Raw genomic sequence first — 19,109 nt, 5'->3', positions numbered from 1 at the left:
TGGATGATCGGTCATGATCATATTGAATGACAGTGCTGAATGGCCTACTCCTGCACTTGTTTTCTATGTTTCTATGTACGTCAAGTCAACTTATTTTGCATATACACATACAAGATGTACAGTGATGTGAAAGTGGCAATGCTTGCGGGATTGTGCAAAACAACACAACACAACAGAACCAGTATTTACATTAAAAAAAAGACACAACAGTATTTACGACCTGATGAGATCAGAGTCCTGATGGCCTGTGGGAAGAAACTCCGTCTCATCCTCTCTGTTTTTGCAGCGTGACAGCGGAGGCGCTTGCCTGACCGTAGCAGCTGGAACAGTCCGTTGCTGGGGTTGTAGGGGTCCTTCATGATCTTGCTGGCTCTGGATCTGCACCTCCTGGTGTATAGGTCCTGCAGGGGGTGAGTGTAGTTCCCGTGGTGCGTTCGGCCGAATGCACTACTCTCTGCAGAGCTTTCCTGCCCTGGGCAGAGCTGTTGTCAAACCAGATAGACATGTTTCCGGTCAGGATGCTTTCTACTGCACCAGAGTGGAAGGATTGAAGGATCCTCAGAGAGACTCTGAATTTCCTCAGATGCCTGAGGTGGTAAAGGCGCTGCCTTGCCTTTCTCACCAGTGCGGCAGTGTGTGTTGTCCATGTCAGATCCTCTGTGATGTGGACTCCCAGGTATTTAAAGCTGCTCACCCTATCCACAGTAGTCCCATTTATCCCCAGTGGCGTGTACGTCCTCGGTTGTTGTGTCCTTCTAAAGTCCACAATCAGCTCCTTAGTTTTAGTGACCTTCAAGAGGAGGCTGTTGTTCTGACACCAGACTGCCAGGTCAGCCACCTCCTCCAGGTAGGCTTTCTCATCGCTATTGGAGATCAGGCCCACCACCACTGTGTCATCAGCAAACTTGATGATGGAGTTGGAGCTGAATCTGGCCACATAGTCATGTGTGTACAGGGAGTACAGTAGGGGGCTGAGGACGCAACGCTGGGGGGATCCTGTGTTCAGGGCGAGGGGGTTGGATGTATGTCTCCCCATCTTGACCACCCGGGGCCTGCCGGTGAGAAAGTCCAGGACCCAGGCACACAGGGGAGTGTTCAGTCCCAATTCCAGCAGCTTCTCAGCAAGTCTGGTGGGGACTATGGTTTTAAAAGCTTAACTGAAGTCAATGAACAGCATCCTCACATAGCCCCCCTTCTGGCTGTCAAGGTGAGAGGGAGTGGTGTGCAAAACTTGGGAGACCGCATCATCCGTGGATCTGTTTGGACGGTATGCGAACTGCAGCGGATCCATTGTGTGAGACAGGAAGGCGCAGATGTGGTTCTTGATCAGCCTCTCGAAGCATTTCATGACCACTGAGGTGAGGGCCACCGGCCGGTATTCATCCAAGCAGGCTGGAGAGGCATTCATGAAGCAGGTAGGGACCACAGACTTGGCCAGGGAGAAGTTGAATATTGTGGTGAACACTGGAGCGAGCTGATTAGCACAAGACTTTAGTACCATCTGGGCCTACAGCTACAGTGTTCACACGCGTCAGAGCCCTCCTCACGTCGTGCTCGGACAGAGAGAATGTGTGCACATCCCCAGCGGTTGAACTCCCTCCAGCCTCGCTAGCCAGCGCGCTGACGATGTTGCTGTTAGCCAACGAGCTAAGGGTGTTGTTGCCCGCCTCAAATCGTGCGTAAAAAGAGTTCAGGTAATCAGCTAAGGAGGTGTTGGCACTCCCGGTTGAGGCGGGGTTGGTCTGGTAATTAGTTATAGTCCGTAGCCTCTGCCATAGGCGTCTGGTGTCACGCTGCTCCATCTGCAACTGCAGGAAACTAGTCTTACTGTCCCTTAAAAATCTCAAATGGGGTGGCGAGTCGAGCTGGCTACAAAGATACTCATATCTGTCTGGCAGGCTTTGACAGAGAGCAAATGTAGCCCTCTCAGATTTGTCTTCTAATAAAGCTGTGAAGAAATTTAACACATTTTTAATTTCTCTGACATTTTAGGAAAGGACAATTTTTAAAAATTAACATTATTTTTAAATATTTAAATGAAAACACTTAGAAATTGTTAAACTCTAAACTGAAGTGAAGCATGTAATGAGTCGACTCGAACACACATCAAGATACAACATATGTTTATTAAATCTACCTACAGCAAGAATCTGCAGTCATCACATCTCCGAGCTGCTACTCATTGTAACTAGCGTAAGCAGGCACTTGATAATATGAAGCACATAATAGGCGGAGTCACTACTAACAAAAACTATAATTGGCTTGTATGAAATAGCCAATCTACAAAGCATTATTTTAACAACTCTTCTCCCCATCACCTCTCAATTTATAGGCCAAGGATGTTCAATTAAATAAATTGATAACAATTCCGTAGCAAGACTGGGCTCCACCTTTGAACTGTATGCGAGTGATGGTTGCAGCACTCTTTTCATTAAGCTCCGCATTCAGCAGCAAATGTACAGAAGTTTACTTATTGATGTTCAAACAGCTGAATGCATTTAATTTTGATCAAAGCTTCCAATTTTAGCCAGCAAAATTTCCTTCAGTAAATGCACATTGGAATTTGTATGGTATAGAATAAAAATGAGTATAATAAAAATAGTGAAACTTGGGTCGACTGCAACTTCCAAAACAATATTGCATATTTACTTGTAAAATTTGCAGACCAATGGAGAAGGGGCAGGAATGTGGAACCAATTCAATAATTGTTTTAACAAAAAGACATGAGCATAATGAGCCATTCAAAACTATATATTTGTATTATATATCTTATGAAATGTTTACAATCTTGACCAGAATCTTACCAGCTACTGGTCACGGCGCAGCGGTAGAGTTGCTGCCTTACAGCGAATGCAACGCCAGAGACTCGGGTTAGATCCCTATTATGGCTGATGTTTGTACGGAATTTGTACGTTCTCCCCGTGACCTGCGTGGGTTTTCTCCGAGATCTTCGGTTTCCTCCCACACTCCAAAGACATACAGGTTTGAAGGTTAATTGGCTATGTAAATGTAAAAATTGTCCCTAGTGGGTGTAGGATAGTGTTAATGTACGGGGATCGCTGGTTGGCACGGACCCGGTGGGCCGAAGGGCCTATTTCGGCACTATATCTCTATAAACTAAATTACTGAAACATTTATTCAAAACAATTGTTACGAATTTTAGAAAAGATTTAAAAATTATCTTGGAATATTGAGCAAAACGTGTGATTTTGTAAGTCTGTTAAACTGTTCAATTTATTAAGAAGCCTATTACAATGTCTTGACTTTGACCCCCTTTCCTTTCTACAAGGTGAAGAGCTGATGCGATCAAGATCACACGTTCCATCTGAGTAAGTTGATAAAGAATAAATAAAGAGAAAGTAACTGGTTACACAACTGGAGATCAATTAAATGAGATTCAGAAGGCTGTTATAATAATAATAATAATAATAATAATAATAAACTTTATTACAGACTCGAGGTCCAGACAAGGGGCAACATTACATTAAAAAAATGCATTGCATATTAAAAATATCATAAAGTACATATAAAATCTCAGTATATCACTTATAAAAGCATCATAAATTATATATTTTAAAAACACAATACATAAGTTAAAAAAGTTAAAGTCATGTGTTATTGATTAATGTCATTTTCAAATTGACCATCAGCCGACTTCCGTGGAGATCAAGAATTGGTTATTAGTTGCTTAACTCTTGACAAAATGCAATTTCTATCGCACCTTTTTATTGGCTCAAGAGTACAACAAAGAAGGAACTGCCAACTCGTATTTAAGCATTTTGGTGACTTGACATTTTTAGAGGTGATGGTGAATTAAAAATGTGTGATAACATATTTTAAAATTCTACACAGCTAAAAGTGACAGATCAACAAAATGCTTAAATGGGTTGGCAGATCTTTTTGTTTGCAATTTTTGTTTTTCTTTGTTTTTCTTTCTTCACATTGCTTCCGAGATGGCACCCAACCCAGGGGACTATTTGCGTGCTAGCAACAGAAGCAAATCTACAATCACATATTACAATCGCTCCACACTTTTAAATCTCTACTCCTATAGCAATATTCCCTTTATTCCCTTATCATGTATCTGTAAAGCTGTTTGCATGGGTCGATTGTTCACAAGTTATAGGAGTAGAATTAGGCCATTCAGCCCATCGAGTCTACTACGCCATTCAATCATGACTGATCTCTGCCTCCTAATTCCATTTGCCTGCCTTCTCCCCATAGCCCTTGACACTTGTTCTAATCAACAATTTGTCTATCTCTGCCTTAAAAATATCTACTGACTTGGCCTCCACAGCCATCTGTGGCAATGAGTTCCACAGATTAACTCCCCTATGACTAAAGAAGTTCCTCCTCACCTCCTTTCTAAAAAGAGCGCCCTTTAATTCTGAGGCTATGACCTTTGGTCCTGGACTTTCTCACCAGTGGAAACATCCTTTCCACATCCACTCTAACTATGCCTATCATTATTCTGTACATTTCAATGAGGTCTCTCCTCAACCTATTAAACTCCAGCGAGTTGAGGCCCAGTGCTGTCAAACGCTCATTATATGCTAACCCACTCATTCCGGGAATCATTTTTGTAAACCTCCTCTGAACCTTCTCCAGAGCTAGCACATCCTTCCTCAGATATGAGGCCCAAATTTGCTCTCAGTACTGCAAATGCGGCCTGACCAGCGCCTTATAGAGCCTCAGCATTACATTTCTGATTTTCTATTCCAGTCCTCTTGATATAAATGCTAGCATTGAATTTGCCTACCTTACTACCGACTCCATTTGCAAATTAGCCTTTTGAGAGTTCTGCACCAGCACTCCCAAGTCCCTTTGCACCTCCGATTTCTGGATTTTCTCTCCATTTAGAAAATAAGCTGTAATCATTTATTGTAATCATGTATTGTTTTCCGCTGACTGGTTAGCACGCAACAAAAGCTTTTCTCTGTACCTCAGTACACGTGACAAGAAAACTGAACTAAACTAGTACATTCGGGATTGAGGATGCTTGCAGAGATAAAGTAGAATAATAGCTGCAAACATTATAAGGACAAGGATTTTAACAATAATTAAATGAAATGAATGTGTTCACTTTAATTAAATCTGGGGTGATGTCCAAGCAGGTATGTGCATAAAGTTTAGTGTTATCATACCTAAGATTTAGTATCATGGGACTGAAACAAATACAGGCTCATTGCAGTGAGGCAAGCAGAATAAAGGCATGGTGGAGTAAATTGGAATTTCAGTATAAATTAGTTGAAAAGAATAAAAAAATGTTTATAATTTTCCAAAGTTGCCAATTTTAGGGTTTGCAACAATCTTTATTGTCAGTCAAAATTAAATTAAATGGGTCCCGTCATGGCTTTTGGACAGTCTTAATTAGTGAATTTTAAATGAGCAATTAAATTGCCCACAGCAGAGTCAACTGAGGAATATTTTGGCCACGATACAATGCTCTTGAGTTATTTGGTTCCCACCAAAGGCAAACTTTTAATCTATTGCAGCAGTTTTGTTTATTTAAAAAAATGCTCTCTGCAGGCTAGTTCTTGGCAACATTTGGATTTTGATTTGAAAATATTATCTACAGTAACAAACCGTTTCTCAGACAATTTGATCCTGCACAGCTTTGACATCTACGTGATATTTATTAATGAAGTATACCAGCAAACAGAAAATAGATTCCAGATATGAATGCCATCATTTAATATGAAAATTGGAATGAAAGTACTTATCTTTGATGCTGAGGCAAAAAAAAAAAACACTTTTGGACCAGATCACAAGCTTTAAATCATTTATGTACTCTTTCATCACTATGAAAGTATTGCTGATTATCTTTGATTAATTTGTATGTCTCACATTTCCACATCATCTATCATTGTTTTGCTCACTCACAAGCTGTGTATAAAATCGCTAATATCTGATTGATGAAGCAATTGTGTGTAAAAACAGTCTACATATGTATATAGTGAACAAAACATGAAAGGCTGACTCCATGCCCATTTCTGGATCAATTTTCATTAAAATGTTGTCAGTTATACAATCTTTTGGGAATATATTAGGAATGTTCTTTATGCCATTTAAAGCAAAGTTACAGTGAAGCTCCAATAATCTAGCATCTGATTGTTCGGTAATCTTATTGGACTGGCATCTATGAGCCAGGGATCCAGAGTGCAAGTGTGAATAGCTAGAACCAAAAGTTTGGAGTGCAGCTGAAGTTCTGGACTGTGGGTCTAACTACGTTAGGCAACTTGTTTGTGGTGGGTAGGAAGGAACTGCAGGTGCTGGTTTAAACTGAAGATAGACACAAAATGCTGGAGTAACTCAGTGGGACAGGCACCATCTCTGGGGAGAAGGGATGGATGACCTTTCGGGTCGCGACCCCTCTTCAGACTGGTCTCAACCCGAAACATCACCCATTCCTATCCAGAGATGCTGCCTGTCCCACTGAGTTACTCCAGCATTGTTTGTAGTCGGGTCCAGAACATCGGGAGTCAGAAATGTGAGCAGCTTTGCAATTGGAGCCAGGGTCCGAATATATCTGTATTTCCTGCTCTATTTAAATTCACCTGGTTCATTTGAAAATGTACTATGCTACCGTGTAATGTGTAAAAAAAAAAATGTTTTAATTAAAGAATATATACGATTAATATGAATAAAATACAATACTCAATAACATTTGCAAGTCTAACACCACTAAAAGTCTATTGCTACCAAAGTAACAGAATTGTATTCTATTTATGATTAATGGGAAGGTGCCTTGCATTAAAACTTCTATTTTGGTTTAAATTATAAAGGGCCAAAAGGGTCAACAGTGACTTGTTTTCATTGGATCCATTGTTTGGACCCCCACTTGATTCCTCGTCTTCATCCACATCAACAACTTCATCAGGTAGATATTTAGGTTCTTGTGTTGTTCATTTGTGTAAATATTTCAAATTGAACAAAAGTACTATTTGATATTTTAAAATGAAGTGTATGATTCTTAGGCTTTTTGTTATCATAATTAACACTGATATGCAAAATAATCCTACAAATGTTTATGCTAAACAGTTGCAAATATTTTCATTTGATCTAATCATTTCTTGATTATTTGATATAATTAACTCCATGATGATGGCATTCTATTGATCCAAATCTCTGTTTCTTTAAGTCTTTTTTTCCCCATTGAAGCTCCACTTCAATTGATTTTATAAATTTTAGCATTGATTTCTGTGTGCTCTCAGTTTAATGAAATGTAGAGGAAGCATTGTCTTGTTACTTCATACTTCTAACTGAAACAAAATGATATATTCATTTGTCAACCACAAGCAATTACTTAATTCAAACACAATATTTTTAATTTGTTCAATTTATTTTGGGATACATAGAAATATAGATAACATGTTTGAAAAAGTAATTCTACTAAATATCATTAAATACACACAATTTATTGGTTTGCATGGATGTAAACATATGCATACAAATGGCATCCAGTCAAGGCTTTTGGTATTTCAGGCCAATACTATAAACCCCAGAGAGGAAAAAACATTTATGTTAAGTGACAGTTCCAAAAGAAGTGAGTTAACCAGAAATTATTGAAGTTGCTATTGAATCTGGAGGTGTGCGTCTTCACACTTCTATACCTTTGGCCCAATGGGAGAGGGGATAAGAAGGAGCAACCAGGGTGTGACTCGTCCTTGACTATGCTGGTAGCCTTGCCGAGGCAGCGTGAGGTATAAATGGAGTCGATGGAAGGGAGGTTGGTTTGTGTGATTGGGCTGGGCCTACAGTTCTCTGCAATTTCTTGCAGTCTTGGATGGAGCTATTCCCAAACCATGCTGTGATGCATCCCGATAAAATGCTTTCTATGGCACCTATAGAAGTTGGTGAGAATTGGTGTAGATATGCCGAACTTCCTAAGCCTTCTAAGGAAGCAGAGGTGTTGGTATGTTTTCTTGACCATTGCTTCAATATGGGTCATACAGGAGAAGTTGCTGGTGATATTTATTCCAAGGAATTTGCTTTCAACCATCTCTACTTCTGCGCCGTCAGTGACAACTGCGGTATCTGTGTCGATCCTGAAGTCGATCACTATCTTCTTTGTCTTGCTGACATCAAGAGAAAGGTTGTTGCCTCGACACCAGGTCACGAGGTTCTCAGTCGATTTCCTGTACTCTGTCTCATAATTATTTGATATCCAGCTCACAATAGCGGTGTTGTCTGCGAATTTGTCAATTGAATTAGGCTTGTTCATGGCTGCACAGTCATGGATGTACAAAGAGTAAAGAAGGGGGCTCAGAACGCATCCTTGCAAAGCACCAGTGTTGAGGGTTATCGTAGAGGCTAATTTGTCCCCGACCCTCACCGTTGGGGTTTGTTGGTCAGGAAGCCGATTTTTCCAGTTGCAGAGATGAGTGCTGACTCCAAGTCCCGCAAGTTTAGGGATGGGATAATGGTGATGAAGGTCTATGAATAGGAGTCTGACGTTGGTGTATCTCTTATCCAGGTGTTCTAGGGATGAGTGTTGTGGCGGGAGGCAAACTGCAGTGGGTCGAGAACCTGTGGCAAACAGCACGGAATCAGGCCCTTCGTCTCAACTTGTCCATCGGCCAATATGTCCCACCTGCTAACCTCAGTGCAGTTTTAATGTTTGAAGAGAAATGACCCCCATCGTACTGCTTCTAAATATTCACATTTATAACTTTTCAATTAATCTACATAAGCTTGCAAGATGATGTTTTCCCCATTCAGGGCAGTTAATGATGCAGCTGTGCAAAGTAAATAGGATTATGGCTGTTTGGAAAATCAATTGTATCTTTTTGCCCAAAATTTATGAATGCACCTTGATTTCACTCATAGAATGTGAGCATAGCTAACAAGGTCAGCCAGACCACCAGTGGCCGGAAAATTGGTGGCGGACCCGTATTAAGTACCATGGTAAAGTTGGGTTTATGGAGAAGAGTCTCAAATTAGCCATCACATAGATGGTGTGTGACTCAGGAGATTTTGCACCTCTGGTTGTGCGGTACCTTCTGCATGTAGTACAGTTAGAATTTCAAGCTTTTTCAAGATGAGAAAATGATAATATCGTGATAGTATAGATGGTGTGTGACTCAGGAGATTTTGGACATTGTACCATCGTAATGTACCTATTGCTCTTGTGCTTCTGGTTTGTTGTTTATGGGTTTGGAAAATACTGTTGGCAGCCTTGGCAACTTACTGCAGTGTATCTTATTAATAGTGCACAATTCAGTTCAGTGCATTAGTGGGGGAAAAACTGAATGTTCAATGTGATGTATAGGATGCAATTAAGCAAATTCCTGTAATCTGGATACTGTTAAGATGGATATGCCAGTGCGCTTTTAAATATTGTTAGAACTGCACTAATCTTGGCGTGGAAGTTCTTTTTAATGTCAGAAGTTGGGTAACATGCTGCAGAATATCTTGAGTCTGACAAGCATATACATAATAAAAACAGAAATAGGCCATGTGGTCCCTTGAGCCTGCTCTGCCAATCACTAGGTCATGGCTGATCTGACCTTTGGCTTCAATTCCATTTTCCTGCCAATCTCAATGATCCTGTACTTCCCTGTACTGATCAACTAGGCAGTGCTAATTGAAGATTATTGCGAATACCTTGTCTTGATGCACTTATTTTACATAAACTTTCCATAATCAAAGATACAAGTTCACGATTTCCCAGCACCCGAGGTTCCAGAGCCTTTCTGGATTATCTGTTTTGCCAGACCAACAGTGATCATGTCCTCCAAGAGGAGTTGAACAGAACAAGGATGGTCTGCCTAGGGCACTGAGGGCTAAATTTCTCGCCCGCAAAGTTGGCCTTGGAGAACGTGTCTGCCAGCTCCGGCTGGGCCTGAGTTCCATCGCCCTGGCCACAGGGGGCAAATTTGACCTGTCCACCCGGAGGTCCCAGTGAGGTCAAGATTGGCTGCCTCACGCAGTCTAGGTGCCACATTTTCGGGGGATTTTCAAGTGCGCCCTTGTAATTTTGTCGGAAATAAAGGAGTGCCAGACCACCAGTTGCTGGAAAATTGGTGGCGGACCCGTATTAAGTACCATGGTAAAGTTGGGTTTATGGAGAAGAGTCTCAAATTAACCATTTAATGGTGGAACAGATTTGAAGGGAAAATGTCAATTATTATTCTTAAGCTCCTGTGCACTTGACTCAGCAATCATTAAAATTGACATAATTATTCAATGTTTCCTCGCAAAATAACTGTTCAATTACCCACCATTATTCACAGAACTGAAGAATTCAAAGCTAATTGTTGGGTACGGATTCATGGATTTTCGTCTGATATTTCTCTTTCCACTATTAAACATGCATGGAGGCCTGTGTAAAGTTCTGCATGGATAATTTTAGATTCACCTGGTGCTACACCTAACATATTATTCTGCAGACCTTGTTGATCCAAATTGGTCCTCCACTTAGTTACAAGTTCACCAGCCATAACTGGTGAACTTGTAACTAAGTGCCATAACAAATCAGGAGAGAATGTGGCAGTGATTAAGATATTGGTTTAAAGAGAGAAGGCACGATGTAATAGTATAGAGAAGCAAGATAGGTTAACAGCTGCAGGATTAAGTGCTCATACCCATGTCAGAAGAATTTAGATCAGTTGATTCACCAATGTCATTTGCTGCATGCTGGTGAGGACTGTCCATTTGCTAAGAAGTTGTAAGTGCAATTGAATATCAAACAATTATCCTTTTAATGTCTATGTGTCCTCATAACATCTCTGGTGCATTCAGCTCATTGGTCAATGATTAGACCAATACAAAATTCTCCAAGACCACCGCACTATGGATAAGTGGTGACCCAAAACTCACTGTGTGTCAAGGTGGTGGAAGCAGTCAATCAAGGCTTGAGAAAGGGAACTGGAAGGCAACTGAGGGAAAATAATTTTCAGAGCTGTGACAGAATAGAACTGACAAACAACTCGATCAGCTGAATAATCTACTTCTGAGCCATATTTTTTTACTGAAGCACTGCAAGTTTAAGAACAATGATTCTTAATTTCAAATTTCAAAACTAAGAGTTAGGCAAACTTATCCTTGACTGGAATGCAAGTCCAGAAGCACAACAATGTGGCTGATGTTTAGTTTCACTTTGAAATAACCTCTCTAGGCTCTATTTCATGGAAATAATTGCTGGAATGGCAAGCATTAGGTTTTGTGGATAATGGATGTTATTTTTAACATGTCACATCTTAATCAGTGTTGTGTCAAGTTCAGAGTGAGAACAACCAGATGCTAGTGGTATAATTATCCATGTCCTGTTTATTAAAAGTCTAACATTATTTTATTAATGGATTTTTGATATGTAATCATTCTGGCAGTATATTTCATTAACGAGTTTTGCTTTCGTCTTCCTTCTTGTTTTTCTTAACTTTGTTTCTAGCTTTCCCTTTCCTTCCAGTAAGTAACACTTCTGAAGTACACACGTTTTTAACTTCAGGTAAATAAGACTCTAATGTATTGAAAAGCTATCCAATCGAACATTTTTGTGCTCCATTATCCAACAAAGTGGTTTTATCAGTAACCAAGTAACCACAGTAACCAAGCTTTTAAGAAGGCAATAGAATACAAAGCACCTCAATAATATTTTTTTAATTAGTCTATTGAGGTGTTTTCAATAAGAAGTGTACAATTATTCTCAAATTAACTTTTTCAACTTTACATTGTTACATTTAAACACATTTAATTTGATACGAATAATTAGGAAGTGATCATTAGGAAGTGATACCACCTTGCTGATTGATATGTAGAAAATGAATGTTATTATGTTTGTCGTATTTTGGCGCACATAACTTTTTCCAAGAATGCCTGTTAAGTTTTTCCTACTTCATCTGCACATGACATGAAAACTGACATAACTTTCTCATGAATTCCAGGGCTGTGTAATATATATGAAATAAATATGGTGGTATTTTGTTGAAATATTTTGGCTAGGTCGACAACTTGGAAACCCAAACTTTATTATCTAATTGTAATTTAAAAAAACATAATGTCATACTGCTTCTGTTGCGGTAGTTTCATTGATTGCCCCATTTATTTTCAATTTAACTTTATTACTAAATTGCTACCGTTTCTTTGAAGGATTCTTTAAAAATCTATTAAAGTAGAGGGTTCTTTATAAAATATACAGTGCCCTCCATAATGTTTGTGACAAAGACCCATCATTTATTTATTTGCCTCTGTACTCCACAATTTGAAATTTTTCTAATAGTAAAAATCACATGTGGTTAAAGTGCACATTGTCTGATTTTAATAAAGGCCATTTTTATACATTTTGGTTTCACCATGTAGAACGTACAGTAGTGTTTATACATAGTCCCCCCATTTCAGAGCACCATAATGTTTGGAACACAGCAATGTAAATGAAAGTAGTCATGTTTAGTATTTTGTTGCATATCTTTTGCATGCAATGACTGCTTGAAGTCTGCGATTCATGGACATCACCAGTTGTTGGGTGTCTTCTGCCAAGCCTGTATTGCAGCTATCTTTAGCTTATGCTTATTTTAGGGGCTAATCCCCTTCAGTTTCTCTTCAGCATATAAAAAGCATGCTCAATTGGGTTCAGATTGGGTGATTGACTTGGCCACGCAAGAATTTACTATTTTTTAGCTTTGAAAAACTCCTTTGTTGCTTTAGCAGTATGTTTGGAATCATTATATTGCTGTAGAATGGACCGCCGGCCAATGAGTTTTGAGACATTTGTTTAAACTTGAGCAGATAGGATGTCTATACACTTCAGAATTCATTATGCTACTACTATCAGCAGTTGTATCATCAATGAAGATAAGTGAGCCAGTATCTTCAGCAGCCATATATGCCCAGGCCATAACACCCCCACCACTGTGTTTCACAGATGAGGTGGTATGCTTTGGACCTTGGGCAGTTACTTTGTTCCTCCATACTTTGCTCTTGCCATCACTCTGATATAAGTTAATCTTCATATCATCTGTCCACAAGACCTTTTTCCAGAACCGTGGTTGCTCTTTTAAGTACTTCTTGGCAAACTGTAACATGGCCATCCTATTTTTGCTGCTAACCAGTGGTTTGCATCTTGTAGTGTGGCCTCTGTTTTTCTGTTCATGAAGTCTTCTGCAAACACTGGTCATTGATAAATCCACACCCGACTCCTGAAGAGTGCTTCTGATCTGTCGGACAGGTGTTTGGGGATTGTTCTTTATTAGAGAGAGAATTCTTCTGCCATCAGCTGTGGAGGCCTTCCTTGGCCTGCCAGTCCCTATCGATTAGTAAGCTCACCAGTGCTCTCTTTCTTCTGAATGATGTTCCAAACTGTTGATTTTGGGAATCCTAAGGTTTGGCTGATGTCTCTAACAGTTTTATTCTTGTTTCTCAGTCTCACAATGGCTTATTTGACTTTCATTGACACAACTTTGGTTCTCATGTTGATAAACAGCCATAAAAGTTTCCAAATGTGATGGAAAGACTAGGTGCTGAGAGCTCTCTTATACCTGCAATAAGGAGGCAATTAAACACACCTGAGCAATTACAACCTGTGAAGCCATGTGTCCCAAACATTATGGTGCCCTGAAATGGAGGGACTATGTATAAAGCCAAAAAATAAATTATGGGTCTTTGTCCCAAACATTATGGAGGGCACTGTAGTTGTCACATTTGAAGGAAGACACTTCCTTAAATTGTGATGTACTGTAACATTTTGAAATGAAACTAATGATTAGGCAATGAATGTCAAAGAGTACAGTGGAACATGTTCGAGAGATCATTCAATGTTTACATACCTCACATTCATTGAGCACTGATTTTAGCTTAATGCATAGTTCAACACATATTTGGTGTAGGATCGTACATTTAGGTTTTTGTCTTGGTAATTAAAATTTATAATTGGAAAATGAGAAGTAGTATGCCTATCATCATTCATCTTCGATTGTAGAATGAATTCAGTAAATTGTAAAAACAATTGATTAAATTAATTTTTTTACTCTTTTTTTAAGTGTAATATTGTAAAGTTAAAAAGCCCTGGTTTTCATTTGTCTTAGTTTATTAACCTTCACTTTATTTATCTATTCTTTTTGCTGCTTAATGTATCAAGAATGTTGAACCTTTAAAAGAGTTTTGTTAATTTTCTGTCATTTATTTTTTGCCAACTAATTACTAAAGATTTAACTCCATTCATCATATTTTATATTGGTTTACTGGCATTATAAGTTGACCTCTAACCATTCACCTACCTTTTTGACGTGTTATGACTAACACTTTTATTAATATTTAAGTTACAGTGATTCTGTAAATATGAAGAGAATTCACCTGCGGCCACAGTAGTTGTCTATTGAAATATGTGCGATATTTCCAATAAAAATCATTTAGACAGTTTAGTAGTTCACATTGGAAAAAATGCCTCATGAGGATGACAATGTATATGATAAAGTTAATATTCTACATTTTTATTGCATATTTTTTTGCAAGCTTTTAACTCTTCCTTTTCCTTCAGCTGAATTAACATGGCATGAAGGGAGTTCAACTTTCTCGAGCCCTAATTCACCATGGGGTGTAGAATATGAGTCCTCAGTGAAGCACCAGTCAAGCTGTGAGTCTAAGAGTCCTAGTCCTGGTTCAGGTTTTAGTGTAGCAGCAATTTTAGAGACCTTAAATGGCCACACTGTCATTCCTACTTCACGGACTCAGTGGATTTCATTTAATGATGAGCTAAATTCAAGCAGACCTTTAAACTTATTGAAGGAACCAACACATATTAAAGCTCCATCAAACTCCAATCCTCCTGTGGCCTCCTTTCAGTTGTCGTCTTCCAACAGCACTTTTGATGACCAAAGTGACCTTCAGAATGATTTTACAGGCAACAAGAAACTACCTATTGAAGAGAATGACACAGGAAGTTTTCCATCCTCTGCATCTCAACCTGTGGATGTTAGTTTAACGCCTGTGGTTGCACATTTAAATAATGGTATGCCAAATAAGATTTGTACAAATATGCTTCATAGTTTATGCCCTGAACTTTTAAAATCATTACATCAGAGTGAAATAGTTTGGATAAACTGATTTTAACTGACTGGAAAGTGACTCTAATTTGTGCATCTTTTGTAGTCATGTAAATTGATTGCAATGACTATGCTAAGCTACTTCATTGTAATCTGCAAACTTTTTATATCTAATTCTGGTTTGTGTTATTTGGGGTCAGATAATATATTCTTACTGATTGATTATGAACAATTGGGAAAATGAATTCATTGTGAAGACACGTATTTTGCTTTTAGGATTAAGATTTTAATTCAGATCGACGAGTGGAGGCTATTTCTATAATAGATGTCAGGGCTATTCAGTTCCATATGTTTAAAAAAATCTTATGAACTAAATTTTGGAGAAAAGAAATGCAGGTCTCCCCTGATTAGCAAGCCTTCACGTTGCTATATTGAAGGGCTATATTTAATTTAACTTAATGAAGGTTTCATTTACTACATCAAATGATAAGGAACACATTTGGAAAATGGCTTTCAAACAGGAGGGAAGTTGTGGACCAAACACGCTATTTAAAATAGTGGCAAAAAATTAAGCATTTGCACACTTTCAACTGGCTTGAAAGTTTCAATTTGTAGGTTTCAGCTTGTCAACACAGGCACAATTTGCTTTGATTTACCGCATCCTCACTGGGAGGAAATCAACTGGCTCCTGACGTTTATTCTTACAATCCATGGAACTGGTATTGTTCTTTAAGAACCTAAACTCTGTTAACCGGGGGGGAGATCTGTATACTGATATCTAATTAACACAATCAGTACAATTTAAGTGAGGTCAGGATCTGTGGAATTCTCTGCCACAGAAGGTAGTTGAGGCCAGTTCATTGGCTCTATTTAAGAGGGAGTTAGATGTAGCCCTTGTGGCTAAAGGGATCAGGGGGTATGGAGAGAAGGCAGGTACAGGATACTGAGTTGGATGATCAGCCATGATCATATTGAATGGCGGTGCAGGCTCGAAGGACCGAATGGCCTACTCCTGCACCTATTTTCTATGTTTGCTATTAATGGTGAAGCATTGATCTAAAAACTACAGAACATGCCCTCAAAGATCTGGGTAGATATATCCTTATAGATTGGTAGAAATTTTAGATTGTTTATCTTGTTCTATACCTCTCCAGAAAGGATTATATTTGATTGGAAATTGAGATCTGTACTTCACAGATGAAATAAAATATTTTTAGCCTGGAGGTATAGTGAAATGACATTTGTTGTACCATGTATCATACGATGAATGCTCCATCTGATCAAGTGCTTACCAGAAATTAGGCATGGTTCCTATATCGTGCTACAATCCTTGAAAAATATTAAGATCTGAGATGATCAGATTAACTGTGCACCAATTTGATCAATTAGTCATTTCTTGAACTATTTTGCGCCTTTATAGAGTTTTGTTCAGGAATGCGATTACAGAGGCCTGATCCTAGACAGTTTGGCCAATGATGACACATATGCAAAAGCAATAGATTTGTATAAAACATGGAGAAACAAATGTAATTATTGCAACGACTTATCTGTATTTATTACATAAAATTTATTGTTTTAGTGTTGGATTTTTTTTTTAAACTCCACTTTCTCTGAAGTTTGTAGTAGACAACCATAAATTGCAAAAAGGATGCTGATGTTTAGCTGATGCTTGGAGCTCATTTTGATGGTTCGGCTTAAATATGCCTCAGATTACTCTGAATAATCGTTGTCTTAAATCTTTTATAATCACCTGTTATTGAAATTTATTAATGTCTATCAAAAATATATTTAAAAATTATGCTCAAGTTTCTTTCCTTTTTGTTATGTTGTTTGTCACAACTGATATGGACCTGTATGTATCAAAACATTTGCTCTGGGATAAATTGAAAACAACAGAGCTGGGTATTTGTGGAGCTTTGATTATTTTACACAATGGTGACAGAGGAGAGAGCAGTTATAAAGAAACGTCCAACATGGGATACAAATGTTCTTTCAATCCAGAGACATGAATGATTGAACACAAAAAAAATATGACCATTTTTACTTCAGTACAAATTTTGAGTTTATTATATTGCTATGTGAACATGAGATACAGGGAATTATGTTGTTGAGAAATATGATAACATACCAAAATAACATGCACGTTTTATTGAGAATTTTAGAACCAGATGTGGATCTATTTGAAAGGACATTCTGTTACTATTTTATGAAACCTGTATGTGTTCATTAGGATTAGTTTGATTTCAGAATGCATCTTAATTTCAAAGATATATGCTTTATTTTTAGACTAAAAATAAGATGGATTTAAGTTTAGGTATTTTAAATGATACTAGATTATGCAGGCTTCTTCACAATTCTCTTCACTGTATGCAAAAGGATTGTTTAGAAATGATTAAAAACTTGATAATTAATATGTTTAGTTACTTTATCAATTAGCATTTCTCATTTTAATTTTATTTTTTCTTCTCTCCTCCCCAACTTCTCACCAGTATCGCCGCCAGCAAGACCCACTACTCCACACAATACAAGTATGCTTGTGCCACCACCGCGTCCTACTTCCAGACCAAAGCTTTCGGCGACAAAATTGGGTGGAATTAATGAAATAGTAAGGTTCTTTTTATCATATCATAAATCATCCTTGCATTGTTCATGCACTAATTTTCTAAATAGAGTATTGAAGTAATTTGTAAAAGTTACTGCAGATGGTTTTATATTCATTCTTGAGTACTGAGACAAATATTTCATGGTCAAAGTTTTCAGACTTATTACATGTTTCAGATATTTGGGACAGGAAAAATAAATAATAATAGACATTCCAATTTCTCCTTCATTCAATAAGGTTGATGGGCTTTACAATTACCCCTGGTCTGGGAGATGTAGTGTGGAGTTGTTGAGAGAGAACACGTTAAACATGCTGTGTCAAATGGCCTCCTTTCGTGTTTTATGTTTAGGTTTGTTATTGTTACATACAGGTACAGTGAAAAGCTTTATTTTGCATGTTATCCAAACATATCAGATAATATTATAAGAAGTACATTCCAGTTAAACCGAAGTACAATAGGTAAAGCAAAGGGGAAGATGTAGAGTACAGAATATAGTTCTCAACATAACAGCACACCAATTGTATAGACAAAGTCCAATGACTGCAATAGGGTAGAGGTGAATCGGACAGTACTCGTTTTCCACATTTTGTCACGTTACAACCACAAACGTAAATGTATTTTATTGGGATTTTATGGGATAGACCAACACAAAGTGGTGCATAATTGTGAAGTGGAAGGAAAATGATACATGGTTTTCAAATATTTTTACAAATAAAAAACTGAAAAGTATGGCGTGCAAAAGTATTCAGCCCCCCTGAGTCAAAACTTTGTAGAACCACCTTTCGCTGCAATTACAGCTGCAAGTCTTTTGGGGTATGTCTCTACCAGCTTTCCACATCTAGAGACTGAAATGTTTGCCCATTCGTCTTTGCAAAATAGCTCAAGCTCAGTCAGATTGGATGGAGAGCGTCTGTGAACAGCAATTTTCAAGTCTTGCCAGAGATTCTCAATTGGATTTAGGTCTGGACTTTGACTGGGCCATTCTAGCACATGAGTATGCTTTGATCTAAACCATTCCATTGTAGCTCTGGCTGTATGTTTAGGGTCGTTGTCCTGCTGGAAGGTGAACCTCTGCCCCAGTCTCAAGTCTTTTGCAGACTCTAACAGGTTTTCTTCCAAGATTGCCCTGCATTTGGCTCCGTCCATCTTCCCATCAACTCTGACCAGCTTCTCTGTCCCTGCTGAAGAAAAGCATCCCCACAGCATGATGCTGCCACCACCATGTTTCGCAGTGGGGATGGTGTGTTCAGGGTGATGTGCAGTGTTAGTTTTCCGCCACGCATAGCGTTTTGCGTTTAGGCCAAAAACTTCAATTTTGGTCTCATCTGACCAGAGCACCTTCCTCCACATGTTTGCTGTGTCCCCCACATGGCTTGTGGCAAACTGCAAACGGGACTTCTTATGGCTTTTTTTCAACAATGGCTTTCTTCTTGCCACTCTTCCATAAAGGCCCGATTTGTGGAGTGCACGACTAATAGTTGTCCTGTGGACAGATTCTCCCACCTGAGCTGTGGATCTCTGCAGCTCC

General features: G+C 38.6%; 1 protein-coding gene across 5 annotated transcripts in view; it reads left to right on the top strand.

Moving 5' to 3' along the window:
* fcho2 (FCH and mu domain containing endocytic adaptor 2) overlaps nt 1-19,109 on the top strand; it is a 159,854-nt gene that overhangs the window by 92,507 nt on the left and 48,238 nt on the right. For 3 of the 5 annotated variants that reach the window (XM_033018685.1, XM_033018684.1, XM_033018686.1), the window contains exons 16-20: nt 3,290-3,329; nt 6,786-6,880; nt 11,393-11,449; nt 14,474-14,944; nt 17,468-17,583. In XM_033018685.1, coding sequence (XP_032874576.1) covers nt 3,290-3,329; nt 6,786-6,880; nt 11,393-11,449; nt 14,474-14,944; nt 17,468-17,583 — 779 coding nt within the window. The remainder of the gene's footprint in view (nt 1-3,289; nt 3,330-6,785; nt 6,881-11,392; nt 11,450-14,473; nt 14,945-17,467; nt 17,584-19,109) is intronic. The other 2 variants (XM_033018687.1, XM_033018688.1) reach the window with 1 other exon arrangement.

This window comes from Amblyraja radiata, chromosome 3 (assembly GCF_010909765.2).
Source record: "Amblyraja radiata isolate CabotCenter1 chromosome 3, sAmbRad1.1.pri, whole genome shotgun sequence".
Classification (NCBI taxonomy): Eukaryota; Metazoa; Chordata; class Chondrichthyes; order Rajiformes; family Rajidae; genus Amblyraja; species Amblyraja radiata.
This window is presented reverse-complemented; position numbering and strand designations above follow the sequence as displayed.